The sequence below is a fragment of the Mustela nivalis genome (genome assembly GCF_964662115.1).
Source record: "Mustela nivalis genome assembly, chromosome: 5".
Taxonomy (NCBI): domain Eukaryota; kingdom Metazoa; phylum Chordata; class Mammalia; order Carnivora; family Mustelidae; genus Mustela; species Mustela nivalis.
In genome coordinates this window covers 12,275,273-12,292,914 of record NC_139024.1, presented here as the reverse complement: position 1 = coordinate 12,292,914, position 17,642 = coordinate 12,275,273, and the positions used below count along the sequence as shown (strand labels likewise).

General features: G+C 35.5%; 1 protein-coding gene across 1 annotated transcript in view; it reads left to right on the top strand.

Moving 5' to 3' along the window:
- The window catches only part of SCAF8 (SR-related CTD associated factor 8), an 89,724-nt gene that overhangs the window by 34,938 nt on the left and 37,144 nt on the right, over nt 1–17,642 (top strand). The window contains 2 exon segments of the mRNA XM_082731378.1: nt 3,741–3,785; nt 13,306–13,467. Coding sequence (XP_082587504.1) covers nt 3,741–3,785; nt 13,306–13,467 — 207 coding nt within the window.

The window sequence follows — 17,642 nt, the reverse complement described above, 5'->3', positions numbered from 1 at the left end:
TCTGGGATCATGACCTGAGCCGAAGGCAGAGGCTTTAATCCACTGAGCCACCCAGGTGCCCCTTAGCCATTGCTTTGATACAGAGGTTTTGAGCTAATCTATGTTGACTCACTGATCCTTCCGAAAATCGCAGAGAAGGCTTGAACTTCCCTGTAGAGAATACACATGCACAGTTTTGCCTAAAATTTCTTGACTTTAAGGATCTTTTTTGAAGTTCAACCATAGATACCTCTTTCTAAGTGGTCCTTGTCTGCAAAGCTAAGGCTCCCTGATTTAGTAGGGCTATTAGAATCAAGAATGAATGAGTGCTTATATTTAATTAAATAGGTTTTAACCTGTGGATATTTGGTAATATGTTTCCCTACTGTAAATAAGAGCATCGGCCATAACCAGAAGCACCAATTATTTAAATAAATAATCCTTAAATAATAACATTATCTATTAGATTTAACAAATTCTTATTTACGGAAAGAATTGCCACTAGAAGAAAATTCCGATAGTTGGTTTTTCAGTGTTCTGGCGGCCAAAGCTTATTTGTCAGACATGTAGTTAATTTCTTACAGCATTATAGTTAAAATTCCTGTATTTATATGCAGAAAATCAAAGAGGTGATAAGTGAAAAGTATGGTGACCAGTAAGCATTCAAGCGAGAGAATTCTTTAAACAAGTGTATTTTGGGGTGTCTGAATGTTTATTTAGTCTTTTGTGCTTTCTTTATCTTATTTTACATTGTGATCTGATTTTTATGATCGTGATTCTGAGAGTGTGCAAACATGTGTATTACCATTTTTAGTCTGAAAATAATTGATGCATTTTATATAACTTGAGAATACTTCTAAAAAAATTTTTTTTCATTATAGTTGATACATGGTGTTCTAGATTTAAGAGTACAATATTAGTGATTCAGCATCTCTATTCGTTATGCTATGCTCACCGCAAGGGTAGCTGTCATCTGTCACTATACATTGCTATTACAGTATCATTGATTATATTCCCAGTGCTGTACCTTTTGTTCCCATGACTATTCATTTCATAACTGGAAGCCTGTATCTCCTCCCCTTAACCTATTTTCCCCATCTCTCCACTGCCCCCTTTCCCTCTGAGCAGAATATTTTCTAATTAAAATGCTCTGTAAAGTATTAGCAGCAACATTACTCCTATTTTTCAGATGTGGGAAGGGTCTAAGAAAATAAGTAATTTGCAGTAGTCAGAATAAATACAGCTAAATTTGAATCCAAGTTTCAGTCAAGAGCCTAAACATTATGATATACTGTACTATTTTGATTTATTATTACTGCTTTATATTTTTTAATTTTGAAAATTTAGACATGTTGCAAAATACTATAATGACTGGGGTGCCTGGGTGGCTCAGTGGGTTAAGCCTCTGCCATCAGCTCAGGTCATGGTCTCAGGGGTCCTGGGATCCAGCCCCACATCGGGGTCTCTGCTCAGCGGGGAGCCTGCTTCCCTTCCTCTCTCTCTCTGCCTGCCTACTTGTGATCTCTCTCTGTCAAATAAATAAATAAAAATCTATAAATTTTTATATAAGTTATTTATTAAATATTTATATAAATTATTTATTATAAATTTATAAATAAAAACTTAAGAAATATATATTATAATGACCAACACATAGTCTTCCCTCAGATTTGCCAGTTAACATTTTGCTACAATTTGGTTTATTTCTACACACACACACATACAAACACACACAAACATTTTTTGGCTGAATCATTTGATAGTGTCAGATTTCATTCATAATCGCTCTTAATCTCTGGATACTTGAATTTGAATCTCTTAAGAACAAAGACATTTCTTAAGTAACTATATTGTACACTGACCACATGGAAGAAATTTCAGGATCCAGTAAGATCATATATTACATTTATTTGTCTTCTCACGCAGCCATACTCAGCCTTTGTTTTGTTTTTCATACCATTGATATTTTTGAAGAGTTCATACCAGTTGTTTTGCAGTATTGTATTATTTTAAACTGCATTTAGCACATGTGTAAATTGAGATTTGAGCTGCTTTTTAAAATCAGTTTTAAGTGATACTGTTTTATATTGAGGTAAGTCACTAATTTTTTTTATCAGTGATTAGGGACATGATTATTTTAATGGGTGCTTGTTAACACTGCACACTGTCAGCAAAATTTCACAAAATAGCTGTTGGGGAAGAAGGCCTATGTGAATTGGTAAACTTTGAATTTAGTAAGCAGTTTTACTCAGAATTACAGTCGTAAAGTAGCTAGAAGCAAAGAGAACTATTAAGATGTTTTCCAGAAGAACTTATTATTTAGTACAAATCATTCAATGTGTAATTAATATTTTGTATGTTGCTTTTAAATGTTTAAGGTAATGCTTACTTTTAAGAAGTTGTTTTGGCTTTTTCATTTAAGTGACTTAACACTGTTGAGTAAGCTGTTTTTATAGTATGAAAATTATACCCAAGCTTAAACTTGTACATTTTGACTTGATGACTATGAGTAATGAGGTTTTCCTTTCTTTTTGATTTTTGGATTTCTTGATGCAGTTCAAAGGAATGTTCATATGTCTCTTCAGTCTAAGGGGATGTCCTTTAAAAGTATAATTCCTGGGATCAAAAGTATAAGTAGAAGCACAATTTAAGTTCTTTAAACAAATATGCTAATTATGCAGTTGTCATTAAGATATTAAAATTTATTAAGCACAAGTTTTAGATATCTTTTGTTTAATTTATAATTTTTTTAATCTGTAATTTCTAATTTGTTCCTTTTAGGTTTATTCATAGTGTTGTTTCTAAAACTTACACCTGTTTTCTTATAATTGATAGCATCCTATTAACTCATTTTTAATCTGTATATTCACTTCACTTCTGTTGGTTTGTTTTAGCTAATCCATGAGAACTTTATACATCCCTGTATCTTATTATATATACTTGTTCCACTTTCCAGCCGAAACGAGATAATGAAGTTCAAAACAACTCCTTTGCATATGTTTATGAATGCTATTTTTTGAGTTATTTGATATTTCTAGTATTACCCTAATTTAATGATACCATTGGAAATCTTTTTCTTCCATGAAAGGAGGAATATACATCTGCCAGTATGCTTATTACAGGTACTTTACTGTCAACCTAACAGTATGCGAAAGTATGATTTTATGAGGACTGTGTTAAAATTCTTTTGTATCTCATAGCACACTTTGGATATACAGTTTGCCCTTTAACATCGTGTTGTTCGGAGTGCTGATCTCTGTGCAGTCAAGAATCTGTGTATAACTTTGGACTCCCCTAAAATTTAACTACTGATAGCCTACTGTTGTCCAGAAACCTTACCTATAACATAAATAGTTGATTAACATTTAGTGTGTTATTTGTAATATATACAGCATTTTTATAATCAAGTGAGTCAGAGAAAATACCGTTACTAAGAATATTATAAGGAAGAGAAAATACATTTACAGTATTATACTGAGTTTATTGAAAAAAAAATCAGCATGTAAGTGGACCCATACAGTTCAAACCTATGTTCAGTGCTCAGTTATACTGACCATGTATGCACGTCAAGAAACCTTAAGTAATTAGGTATCATAGTTAATTGCTTCTGAAGGTGAGTGACCTGTTGGTTTCAAAATTCATGATTAAAATTCATTGTTTTGATAGACCTTTGAAACGATGTTAAACTAACTGTGCTTAACGGAAAAATTCAGATCTAATTGAACAGATTTTAAAACTACACTTCATGTTTGTTTTTTTAGTTCTATAAACATGTGGTACAGAGCGTTGAGAAATTCATTCAGAAAGTAAGTATAATTTTCAATTTGTACACTAAATGTACTGTAATTATAGATAAATGCCTTGTCCTCTATCTTTTAAATCAACTACTCAGGTTTTGTTTTTGATGGACTATTCAAAAGTGATTCCATTTATTTTATTTTCTAATTAAGAAATAAAGGTGCCTGGGTCGCTCAGTTGATTAAGGGTCTAACTCTTGATCTTAGCTCAGGTCTTGATGTCAGGGTTTAAGCCCCCCACACTAGGCTCCACCAGTATGGAGCCTACTTAAATAAAGAAGTAAGTAAGTAAGTAAATAAATGAAATGAAATGAAATGATAATGCTTTTTGGATAATTCTGAAAACAATAGCTTTCATTCAGGTCGATGTTCTTGTTAATTTGCAGTGCCATAGTGAGCATCTGTCCCCTGAAAAAAATGGTGTACATATGATTTTTCAAGTATGTTAATTCTCACTTGTCATTTTAGCAGAATGCCTAGAAAGCAGCTCTTCTTTTAGATAAAGTGTGGATAAGACATTGCCTACCCACTACTTCTCTTCTGCTGATTCATTTTGTCTCATCCATTATGACATTATATATCTCAGCATCTTATTTTATGACCTGAAGTTCCATTGTCTAGGGTAAGCGAGGGTAATGAAGTTGAAAATAGCTAGCTGTCTTACACACATTTGATAATACTTTTTGTAAGCAGAGTCCAAGGTGACTAGATTATAGTTTTTTGCTCTCCTGGTGATCAGTGCCCTATTCATGCCACAGTTTTTGGCAGGAGTGCACACAGCTTAAAACTTACAAAATGATACTATATTTGTGCTTTACTGTAACTGAATTTAGGTTTTGTACTCTGACCATGTTCATGTTCCTGGATGTAACCAGTACCAATTTGAGAATCAGTGGTATATGGCATTTAAGGATTCAGGAAGATTGCAGTGTTTTTTGAAAATAGTTGACAAGGAGAAGGGTATGTGAATCAGTTGACTGTCATGTCGGTAACCTTGAGTAAATCAATTTCGTTAATCTTTCTGTGATTCAGCTTTTTTCTGAAGTCTTGGTTTCTCAGTACTTAGAGTATTAGTAAAACATACTTTGAGTTGAACAACTAGTGAATTGAGGCTGAGATGCAAAGTAAAATATAGTAAGTATGCTGTTTTAAAAAGGTAAATCACAGTATAATAGAAGTGTTGGCGATTAGAAAATTTCATTGTTCTAAAACTTTTAAAAGTTATTTTAAAAAGTTTCAAATGTCTAAAGCAGTGCATCTTAAACTTTTTGGTGCATTGGAGTTACCTAGGGATCTTGTTAAAATTCAGATTCTGAATTCACTAAATGTGTCAAGGGGCTGAGAGTCTGCATTTCTACCTGTTCTTAGAGGATACTTCAGCTGTTAGTTTAGAAACCACAATTTGATTAATAAGGGTTTAAGGGATAAACACAAATTTACCAATAAATGTTTTTTTACTGATTTTTATTTAGAGCAGGGGTACTTTTAATAAGATACTTCAGAATCTTAAACCTTGGGTGAGCAAAATTATCTCCATTGCGAGATAATTGTAGAATCAGTCTGGAAAAGCAAGTCGGTATTGCGGGGGTGAAGGGATGAAGTTAAAAAGAAAAAAAGGTGGAATTTCATCTCTCTTTACAAGACATTCCAAGGTATAATATTCCACATAGAAATAAGAAACCTGTTGAGAGGAGAAGCCTCATACAGTATGTACAGTTTGGAACTGTTCAAATATAGTAATTATATGAAGTGCTCCAGTGGCCACATTTTAAAAAGAGTTCTTAGTAGAGACAGTAGGACACACTTAAACCTCACATAGTATGAACAACTTAGTCTGAAAGTTAGAAGTCCCAGGTATGCCATTCTCCATTTAGAATGTATAACCTTCAGGGGTAATTTCTGGCACAATATTTTGATTTTTCTCCTAAGAGAAATACTTCTCAGACAGGTTTAGAGAAGCTTTGTATAGATTCTCGTTTTCATGGTCTTATGGAGCTTCAGTTTTATCTAGCCCTCCACAGTCTTCGGTCATTATATACTGAGTTCTAAGTTTCATCTAGTTTCTCCACAGCCTGAAAGAGGTTTGAAATGATATCTTTCATAGTTAAGAGGTTCATCCACATTTCTGTTATGTCATAGTGAATGAGGTAAACAATCTGTACAGCTCTTCCATCACTTGTACAGTTGGTCACAGTCCAACAGCTTGCTGTTGTACCTTAAAGTCTGCCTTAGAGGGATACCTTGCTGGCTCAGTCAGTAGAGCATGAGACTTTTGATCTTAAAGCCTGACTTAGAACCAAAGAGGAATGACGTTGCCAGTCAGTGTTTGGGCAGAAATTTGAATACTTTACCCCTACCCAGTTTAAAACAGAAATTCAGCAGTGGGTTGGTTCATGGTAAATTGAGTTGCGTGAGTGCATTTTTAAGCTAGTTTGTGAAAATTGCAGATTCATGTGTCATTTAATCAATAGATGATGCTTGCATTAGATTATGGTAAAGAGAGCTATACTCTTCACCCAGGTTCTCCCAGTGGTAATGTCCTGATAGCATAAGTACTAAAACCAGGACATTCATACAGTCCACCAAACTCAGATTTTACCAGTTTTACATGCACTTATTTGTGTGTATGTATATTTAGTTCTGTGCAATTTAATCACATGTATTGATTCATAAAACCAGCACTGTAGTCAGAATATAACATAGTTCATCACCCCAAGGAGCCATCATGTTCCTTCTCCTTTTTATAGAGTCACCTTCTACTCTATCCCCGCGCCGCCCCCCCAACTCCTGGGGGCGTTAGTCTGTTCTCTGATTTGCCATTTCAAGAATGTTATGTAAATATAGACTTTTGAAATGGGCTTGTTTTGTTCAGTATAATTTTATTTAGATCCATCCAAATTGTGCATGTATTTAATGGCTCCTTCATTTCTAAATGACATTCCATTGGTATGGATGTACCACAGTTTGTCTAGCCATTCACCCGTTGAAAGCCATCTAAATAATTTCCATTTGGGGGGGCTTTTATTAATAAAGCTGCCAGGAACATTCGTCTGTGGATTTTTGTGTGAATATAAGTTTCCATTTCTCTGGGAAAGTAAGTTCATGTTGTTTCTTAAGAAACTGCCACTCTTTCCTAAAATGGTTGTACCATTTTACATTCCCACCAACAGTGTATGACTGATCCAGTTTCCACATTCTTTGCCATCACTTGGTGTTACCACTTTAGCTATTCTGATAAATGTATAGTAGTGTCTCATTGTGCTTTAATTTGCATTTACCTAATGGCTGATGATGCTGAACATGTTTTCACATGCAGCTTTGGCATTTTCAGTGAAATGTCTCTTCATATTTTGTTCATTTTCTAATTGGGTGGTTTTTTACTGTCAAGTTTTCAGAGTTCTGAATAATATTCTAGATGTAAGCCCTTTGTCAGAGAGATGGTTTGTAAATATTTTTTTCTTAGTTGGTAGCTTGTCCTTTCATTCTTTTAACACAAGATCCAAGGTCTTTTGCAGAACAAAGATTTTATTTTAGTGTTGATGAAGTTCCAGATTGTATATGGTTTTATTTAATACCAGAGGAAACCTTTTTTTCCCTCTTTCCTAGTCTCACTGGAACTTTACTATGGGCGGGGTGGAGGGAGGCAGATAAAACACTCGTAAAAATGCTGCAGTACTGATGATGGTAGGGAACTAGAAGCCCACTCCACCTGTTTTGTTTTCTGCCCCATAACCCTTGACATCCCTGCATAGATGCTTTGTTTTTATGGAACCTAATTTGTAAAACCCCTGAATTAGAGTATTGTTTGTAGTAGGAAATACTGTTTTAACACATTTATGAAAAAGTCTGTTTGTTATGTACATTGCATGTAGTCAATTGAAAGATCTAAGAAAAATGTGAAGGATTATTTAATGATGTTAGCTTATAATTTTGGGTATCCTCTCGTCCCAGAACACCATATATTAGCTTGTCTGTACTTTTCCTTCATCCATCATAGACAAATAGTGCAAAAAGTGGGGAGATATTGCAGCGCTTTGGTACTGTGTTATTTGTGAGTCTGTGTTTAGCATGAGAGATTTATAGAAGAATGAATGAGAGTAATAAATGAAAAGGCAAATTAATAGTGGAAGCTGATTTCCCATAGGCCAGGAAAATTGCTTGAAAGGTTACTCTGGCTTCTTGCCTCTGGTGTGGGGTATGCAAAGATTTGGGCAGTTGGCCACAGATAGTTTAAAAACAGTAAATTTTCAGATTCTCATTTGCCTTATGTACTTCTTACTAAAAATAAACTCTGCTCTGGGGTATTTTTTTTTTTTTTTAAGATTTTATTTATTTATTTGACAGACAGAGATCACAAGCAGGCAGAGAGGCAGGCAGAGAGAGAGGAGGTAGCCGACTGCCTGCTGAGCAGAGAGCCCGATGCGGGGCTTGATCCCAGGACTCCAAGATCATGACCTGAGCCGAAGGCAGCGGCTTAACCCGCTGAGCCACCCAGGCGCCCCTGCTCTGGGGTATTTTTGATCAGTTCTTCATCCCATACACCTTAAATTGACATTTTAAATATATCTTGAGCTTATCATTGTTAGGCATTAAGAGAAAGTTTTGTCTGTTGTGTTTAAGAACTCAAGGAAGTTTATATAAATGTTTCTTTTTATATGAAATGTTTGTACACATATACAGAAAAGTGCAGAAGACACAATATGCATAGCTTAATTTTTTTAAGTTACCTATATAACCACCACTCAGTGCAAGACATGGAACTTTGGCTGAAGTCTCCAACTACCTCTTCTTGATCATACCTCTTCCCAAGTAATACATAGTCTGAGTTTTATGTTAGTCGTGTTCTTGTTTGACATAGTATTACTCTTTAAGTCTGCATTCTTAAAGCAGTTCAACCTGCTTTTCAGTTTTGCATAAATGGAATCCTTGTTACATATTCTTTAGTGTACAGTTGTTTTTACTCAGTATTACATGTTTAGGATTTATTCCTGTTGATTATAAAAGTATTTGTTTCTTTTCATTGGTATATATTCCATTACGTGAATAACTTCTGCTTATCTGTTCTGCTGATAGGCAATGTGTGTGTGTGTGTGTGTGTGTGTATGTATGTTTTCCAGTTTTTGGAGTTATGAACAGTATACTGCTGAGAATACACTTTCATATTTATCCTGGTGTGGTTTCTATTTCTGTGGAGTGGAATTGCTGGGTAGTGGGATTTGTATTTCTTTAACTTGGCTAGATAATTCCAAATAAATTATGTAATGGTTGTACTAATCATACTCCCACTCTCATTCAGTGTGTGTTTGTGTTGCTCCCATCTTTACCCACACTTAATATTGGTAGACTTAAATTCTTCTAATCTAGTAAGTCTTAGTTAAAGATTATTTTTAAAAAATACTACCCTCATTTCACCTTTACTTAAGGAGTTAAATTCCAGCCAGCTTTATATCTTCTTTGTCAGAATGTTTTTTAGATTCTTAAGGACTCATCAAATAGAATGGATTTCTGTAGTCAAAGAGCAAAATGTCCTTTATTCAAACCGAAAAATATTAGGTTATTATTAGTTACAAACTGTTACTACTTTTCTTCAGTTTCAGTATTATCACATTGAGGTTAATCTGAAATATTTTACTAAGCTGTACTTTAAATTTGGATTTGTTTAGATTTGTTTCATCAGGAACTGGGATAATACTTTTTTTTCTTCCTTGTCATCTCCCTTCTCCTATAGTTATATGATGATACTTTATGTCAGTGAAGTATCAAAGCCCTGTCCACCTCTTGCTTCCTTGCTTGGGTGCCCACGACTCTCTAAGTATAAAGAGGGAAGGAATTAGTGATTCCTTATCATCCCTTTCAGCTTCACACCTTTAGGAAAACTTGAATCAACAGAAGTCTTGAAAACAACACAAAAACAGTATGTTTGCCATCTTAAAAGAAAAATACCACTTAGTCTTTCCACTTATTTTGTATCTCTGAGTTCTGTAGTTAAATGTTATTTCCTTAAGTAACACGTAGATAGAGGTTCAGAGTCAGCAGTGAAGATCTCACAGGCTCAATTAAGAGTATTATATGTGTTTAGTTCTTGTTGAACCTTCCTTCCTGATCTGTATACCTTTATTTCCTTTTCTTGTCTTGTTGCATTATCTAGGACTTCCAGTATGATGTTGAAAAGCAGTGGTGGTGGGGGTATCCATTCCTGGTTGTCACCCATACTTAGCGGGAAAACTTTCAGTTTGTCATCATTGAGTATGATGTTAGGTTTTTTATAGAGCCTGTACCTCTGGGCCATGGCCTTAACACATGCTTCTCAGTTTTTCTTAATCCTTCTTAGACAGGACAGGATGGCTGTAATTTCTTTACACTAGGTCAGTGAGGCTCTGGTTAAACCCCTGCAGATCAGGCTTTGGTTAAGTAGTTTCTCCTAAGATACACCTTGTTAAGAACAGAATGCTGCTGGCTGTCTCTTCCTTTTCTCTACCTCCTCCCAGAAACAGGAGAGGATGTTTCTCCAGTATTCACTTTGAGAACTCACATAGTATTAGGTATGACCGTGTCCTGGGAATAGCCCTTACTTAAAAGCTCTTGTCTGTACCATTCAGTGCTTTGCAAGTGCAGCCACATGCTCCTGTATTTACCATTGGAGCTCTACTTCCTTTAATGTTAACTTTTTTATTTTTTGAGAGAGAGAGGGAGCGAGAACAAGCACTCCAGAATGCGTGAGCGGGGGTGTAGGGACAGAAAGAGAGGGAGAAAGAGAATCTTAAGCAGGCTCCATGCCCAGTGCCGAGCCCCTCGATCTCACAACCCTGAGATCATGACCTGAGCTGAAATCAAGAGTTGGATGCCCAACCAACCAAGGCACCCAGGTGTCCCTAATGTTAACTTTTAGAGCAGAAAGTGGCAGCAAAAATTCTAATAATAAAATCATTATATAAGGAGTGTTTATATATTGCAAAGTATGTGGTCCAGGTCACCGAGAGAGGATTTTTTGCCAAAAAACTCTTGGCTTTTAATGGTGTTCATGTAATAGCTTGAATAACCTTAGAATGAAAGTCATATAATATGTTTAAAAGTGGATTCTCCCTGTGTTATTGACTTTCTCTCTACAAAATTATTTCTGCAGCAGAAGAAATTGAAAATTACTAGGATGTAGTTTAAAGATGATATAACTGAAAACTTAATATGACATGACTTTATTATTATTATTTAAAGAGTAAAAATTCCTTATACCAGTGGAGAGTCTTAGGGATTCTTGTATATTCAGTACTGATAGAACTTGAAGAGGAAATTGAAGAAACATTTCAGGTTCTTGGTCTTAATTTTTCCTTAGGTTTATAGTTGGTGACTCAGCTAAGTTTACCAATTACTAAGTTATTTTAAAACATTAAGTCATACTTACGATCCCCCCCCATTCTATGTGGCAAAAATGCCTACTCTACAAGTGAGGGAAAATCGTTCTACACATCTTAATATAGGTATATCTGAAGATACCGTGGATGAAGACTTTTTTTTTTCCCTTAGGCCTTATAGTTTATCACTAAACTGCTAATATATGTTTGAAGCTTTCAGAATCTTCATAGTAGGCCTCAAAAGGTCCATTTATTATCTTATGCTCTCATGATTCTTCTGTGTTGTGAGTTTGTAAACTGCGTTTTTGTTATGAATCAGTGAAAAAGATGTATTTTTTAAAAATTTAGTACATTCATTACTTACCATTCAGTATTTTTTTAAAAGATTTGAAAGCGAGAAAGCATGGGGTGGGGGGAGCAGAGGGAAAGGGGGAGAGAATCTCAGGTAGACACCCTGCTGAGTGCAGAGCCCCACCCAGAGCTTAATAGGAGAACCCTAGGTCGGAACCTGAGCTGAAATCAATAGTTGGACACTTAATTGACTGTGCCACCCAGGCGCCCCTCAGTATTAATTTTTAAAGCTCTTATAAACAACTTAAAAATTCTGTTGAGGTAATCATGTATATGAAATAATTTATGTCAATTTTTTTTTGTCTTTAGCAAAATTAAGATGCCAGTAAATCAGGTCAATCAATAAATATTAATCACTTATCTATATTTGTGGCATTAGGGACTAGATAAATTTTAACAAAGTTGATGTCCTGCTTTTCATTAAATTTTAAGTTTTCTTTACTGAGATAAATTATTTGCTCAGTTAGGTTGATATTTCTTTGGATGTGTGGTAGTCAAAGGAAGATAGCCTTAGCCAGATACATGAACTGAAGGATGAATATGCTAGATGTTTTAGGAACATGAGGGAATACTATTTCAGGCATTCAAAAACCATAATTTACAACAGAGCAGGTATTTTTAACCTTTATGTAGGTTAAACTTAAAACTTCAGTATCCAAACACCAACATTATTGCCCTCTTAAGAAATATTTCAGGTTTTTAACAGTCAGAGTGTTAAAATAGATACTTGTGAATTGATGCTAAAGGTCTTTTTATTTTCTTGATGTAAGAAAGAATCTAAGGATAAGGTTTTTAAGTATTTGAAGAAACAGATGAAGTATAGTAGATGAACATCATCTTGTCTTTTTGCAGAATGAAATCACTCATTGTTTCAGCCAAAAGTGCCATTAGAAACATGTATGTGTGTGTTAGGGGTGGATTAAGGATCCTGTTCTCACTGGTACTCAGGTTTCCAAGGATTTTTCAAGAATATAATTGTGCTTCAGTGCCATATGTGATTTCTAGGAAATTACTTTGGGTAAGATACTTAGCTAATTACACCCAAAAATTGAAGCTGCTTTTTGCAGCTATAATTCCATGTTAATTAACATAAACTTGGAAAGCAGGTTTTCTTGCACTTCTGGATATGGTGACAAACCAGGAGCAGTAACCTTGATACTAAAAGGATTCTTCATTGTGCTTCCCTAACCAGATAGGCTAGAAGAAAAGCCTGTGGCAAGAAAGTAGGAGGTATTTTCCTCAATTTGGGTGGTGGATAAGAAGATTGAGAAACATTTATCAGTGGAGTAGCTAAAAAATAGGATAGATTCCTGGAATCATAATGGTTGTGTCTTATCTTTCTTATAGATGTGGTATTTGAGGAAACTTCTGAAACTTTGGGCTCTGTGTATTTAGAATGTTACAGTGCTCCTCATTAGTACAGAAAACTTTTTGTAAAAGGTTTTCAGATGATTTCTAATGAGTATGTTGGCAATGCTTTTTCTAGAGCTCTTTCCTGAATTTGTTGTTTTCCTTGTGTGTGGCTTTTCAAAGTCATCAAACAATTTTTTGGGGGGGGGGTGGTTATAATGGTACCTTATTTATCCTTTTGGCTTTTGTCACTCAAGCCAGTTATGCAATACTGTTTTGAAACGTAGGTGATTGGCAGTTGAATTGGGTGAATGGAACAGCCAAAATAGATTAAAATGCCATTCCAGAGACAGATGGTGTGGAATAGTCAATGTCTGAACATTCATTACGTCTACATAATGATTGTTTCTGTATTTGTATAGGATTTATAATAAATGCTGCCTTCTCATTCCTTCCCTTCCTATTCTTTTTTCCATCAGTGTAAACCAGAATACAAGGTACCTGGACTTTATGTTATTGACTCCATTGTGCGACAATCTCGACATCAGTTTGGTCAAGAAAAGGATGTGTTTGCACCCAGATTTAGTAATAACATCATTAGCACTTTCCAGAATTTATATCGTTGCCCTGGGGATGACAAGGTATGCTGGCTTTTTTTTTTTTTTTTTAAGTCGGTGTATTACCCTTTGCTCTTAATGAAACTAGTTTATCTTTACTATGATTTTATGTTACTCTTTCCTCCTAGTAATTCTGAATTTGCGTATTTAGTTATTATACTATCCACATTCTGAGATTCTTAGCATCTTAAACAAAAAATGGAGAGATGTAGTTGATTTGGTTATTTTTTTAATTTATTGAAGCAATTGGTGATAAAGAAACTGGCTATAAATAAGCTTTTGCAATTAGACTGAAAGCTTATTTATTCTCACGCACAACTAATTTCATGTTTTGATTATTTGAACTGATATTTACCTATTTAGTGTCTATGGAAAATGGATTTGCTAAACAGTTAGCAGAAAATAACTGCATTTTATTTCATTTTTTAATTTTTTGAATTCTAACCTTTATTTCATTTTTTTTTTTTTACAACATGCATTTATTGAACCCCTTCTGTATATTAGGCATTCTTTAAAGGAATTCATAGTCACACAGTAAATTTTTTAAAAATTAACATATAATGTTACAGGGTTACAGATCTGTGAATCATCGGTCTTAGACAATTCACAGCACTCACCATACCATATACCCTCACCAGTGGCCATCATCCAGCCATCCTAGGCTACCCTTAGTTTGTTTCTTGAGATTAAGAGTGTTTTATGGTTTGTCTCCCTCCCCGGTCCCATCTTGTTTCATTTTTTCTTCCCTTCTCCCCATTGACCCCCATCCTGCCTCTCAAATTCCTCATATACAAGAGATCATAATTCTCTTTCTCTGATTGACTTACTTCACTTAGCATAATACCCTCTAGTTCATCCGTATTATTGCAATGGCAAGATTTGGGGTTTTTGATGGCTGCATAGTATTCGTGTGTGTGTGTGTGTGTGTGTGTACACACACACACACACACATACTCATATACACATCATATTTTCTTTATCCATTCATCTGTTGATGGACATCTAGGTTCTTTCCATAGTTTGGCTATTGTGAACATTGCTGTTATAAACATTCGGGTACATGTGCCCCATTGGATCACCATAGGGTAAATACCGAGTAGTGCAGTTGCTGGGTCATAGGGTAGCTCTATTTTCAAGTTTTTGAGGAACCTCCATACTGTTTACTAGAGTGGCTGCACCAGCTTGCATCCCACCTAACAATGTAGGAGGGTTTCCCTTTCTCTGTATCCTTGCCAACACTTGTCATTTCCTGACGGGTTAATTTTAGCCCTTCTCACTGGTGTGAGGTGGAATCTCACTCTGGTTTTGATTTGTGTTTCCCTGATGTCGAGCGATGTTGAGCACTTTTTCATGTGTCTGTTGGCCATCTGGATGTGTTCTTTGCAGAAATGTCTGTTCATGTCTTCTGCTCGTTTCTTGATTGGATTATTTGTTTTTTGGGTATTGAGTTTGTTAAGTTCTTTATCGACTTTGAATACTGGCCCTATATTTGATATGTCATTTGCAAATACCTTTTCCCATTCTATCAGTTGTCTGTCAGTTGGTTTTGTTTACAGTTTGCTTTGCTGTGCAAAAGCTTTTGCTCTTGATGAAGTCCCAATAGTTCATTTTTGCCCTTGCTTCCCTTGCCTTTGGTGACGTTTCTAGGAAGAAGTTGCTGTGGCTGAGGTCAAAGAGATTGCCGCCTGTGTTCTTAAGGTTTTTGATAGATTCCTGTCTTGCATCATTTTGAGTCTGTATTTGTATGTGGTGTAAGGAAATGGTCCGGTTTCACTCTTCTGCATGTGGTTGTCCAGTTTTCCCAACACCATTTGTTGAAGAGACTTTTTTTTTTTTTCCATTGGACTTATTTCCTGCTTTGTCAAAGATTGGTTGACCATAGAGTTGAGGGTCCATTTCTGGGCTCTATTCTGATCCGTTGATCTATGTGTCTGTTTTTCTGCCAATACCATACTGTCTTGGTGATTGTAACTTTGTAGTAGAGCTTGAAGTCTGGAACTGTGATGCCACCAACTTTGGCTTTCTCTTTCAACATTCCTCTGGCTATTTGGGGTCTTTTCTGGTTCCATATAAATTTTAGGATTATTTGTTCCATTTCTTTGAAAAATGTTGATGGTATTTTGATAGGGATTGCATTAAATGTATAGATTGCTCTGGGTAACATAGACATTTTCACAATATTTTTTCTTCCAAGCCATGAGCATGGAACGTTTTACCATTTCTTTGTGTCTTCCTCAATTTCTTCCATGAGTACTTTACAGTTTTCTGAGTACAGAGTCTTTGTCTCTTTGGTTAAGTTTATCTCTAGGTATCTTATGGTTTGGGGTGCAATTTTAAATGGGACTGACTCCTTAATTTCTCTGTCTTCTGTCTTGCTGTTGGTATACAGACATGTAACTGGTTTCTGTGCATTGATTTTATATCCTGACACTTTACTGAATTTCTGTAAGAGTTTTAGCAGTTTTGGAGTGATCTTCTGGGTTTTCCACACAAAGTATCATATCACCCGCAAAGAGTGAGAGTTTGGCGTCTTCCTTGCCAATTCAGATGCCTTTTATTTCTTTTTGTTGTCTGATTGTTGAGGCTAGGACTTCTAGTACTATGTTGAATAGCAGTGGTGATAGTGGACATCCCTGCCATTTTCCTGACCTTAGGGGAAAAGCTCTCAGTTTTTCCCCATTGAGAATGATATTCGCTGTGGATTTTTCATAGATGGCTTTGTTGATATTGAGGTATGTACCCTCTATCCCTATATTTTGAATAGTTCTGGTCAAGAAAGGATGCTGTCCTTTGTCAAATGCTTTTTCAGCATCTGTTGAGAGTATCATATGGTTTTTGTTCTTTTATTAATGTATTGTATCACATTGATTGATTTGCGGATGTTGGTTCAACAGGAATAAATCCCACTTGGTCGTAGTGAATAGTCCTTTTAATGTACTGTTGGATCCATTTGACTAGCATTTTGGTGAGAATTTTTGCATCCATGTTCATCAGGGATATTGCTCTGTAATTTTTGATGGGGTCTTTGTCTGGTTTTGGGGTCAAGGTAATGCTGGCCTCATAAAATAAGTTTGGAAGTTTTCCTTCCATTTTAATTTTTTTGGAACAGTTTCAGGAGAATAGGTATTAATTCTTTAAAAATGCTTCTTGTGGGGCACCTGGGTGGCTCAGTGGGTTAAAGCCTCTGCCTTCAGCTCAGGTCATGATCCCAGGGTCCTGGGATCGAGCCCCACATCAGACTCTCTGCTCAGCAGGGAGCCTGCTTCCTCCTCTCTCTCTGCCTGCCTCTCTGCCCACTTGTGATCTCTGCCTGTCAAATAAATAAATAAAATCTTTAAAAAAAAAAAAATTCTTCTTGTAAGCCCATCTGGCCCTGGTGTCTTGTTTGTTGGGATATTTTTAATGACTTCTTCAATCTCCTTACTGGTTATGGGTCTGTTCATGTTTTTTATTTCTTCCTGGTTCAGTTTTGGTAGTTTGTATGTCTCTAGAAATGCATCCATTCCTTTCAGATTGTCAAATTTGCTGGTGTATAGTTGCTTGTAATATGTTCTTAAAATTGTTTGTATTTCTTTGATTTTGGTTGTGATCTCTCCTCTTTCATTCATGATTCTATTAATTTAGGTCCTTTCTCTTTTATTTTTGATAAGTCTGGCCAGGGATTTATCAGTCTTATTAATTCTTTCAGAGAACCAGCTCCTAGTTTCGTTGATCTGTTCTACTATTCATTTTGTTTCTATTTCATTGATTTCTGCTCTGATACTTAACTATTTTTCTTCTGCTGGGTTTAGGTTTTATTTGCTGTTCTTTCTCCAGTTCCTTTAGGTGTAGGGTTAGGTTATGTATTTGAGACCTTTCTTGTTTCTTGAGAAAGGCTTGTATTGCTATATACTTTCCTCTCAGGACCGTCTTTGCTGTATCCCAAAGATTTTGAACAGTTGTGTTCTCATTTTCATTTGTTTCCATGAATATTTTAAATTCTTCTTTAATTTCCTGGTTGACCCATTCATTCTTTACTAGGATGCTCTTTAGCCTCCATGTATTTGAGTTCTTTCCAACTTTCCTCTTGTGATTGAGTTCTGGTTTTAAAGCATTTTGGTTCTGAAAATATGCAGGGAATGATCTCAATCTTTTGGTACCATTTGAGACCTGATTTGTGACCCAGGATGTGATCTGTTCTGGAGAATGTTCCATGTACA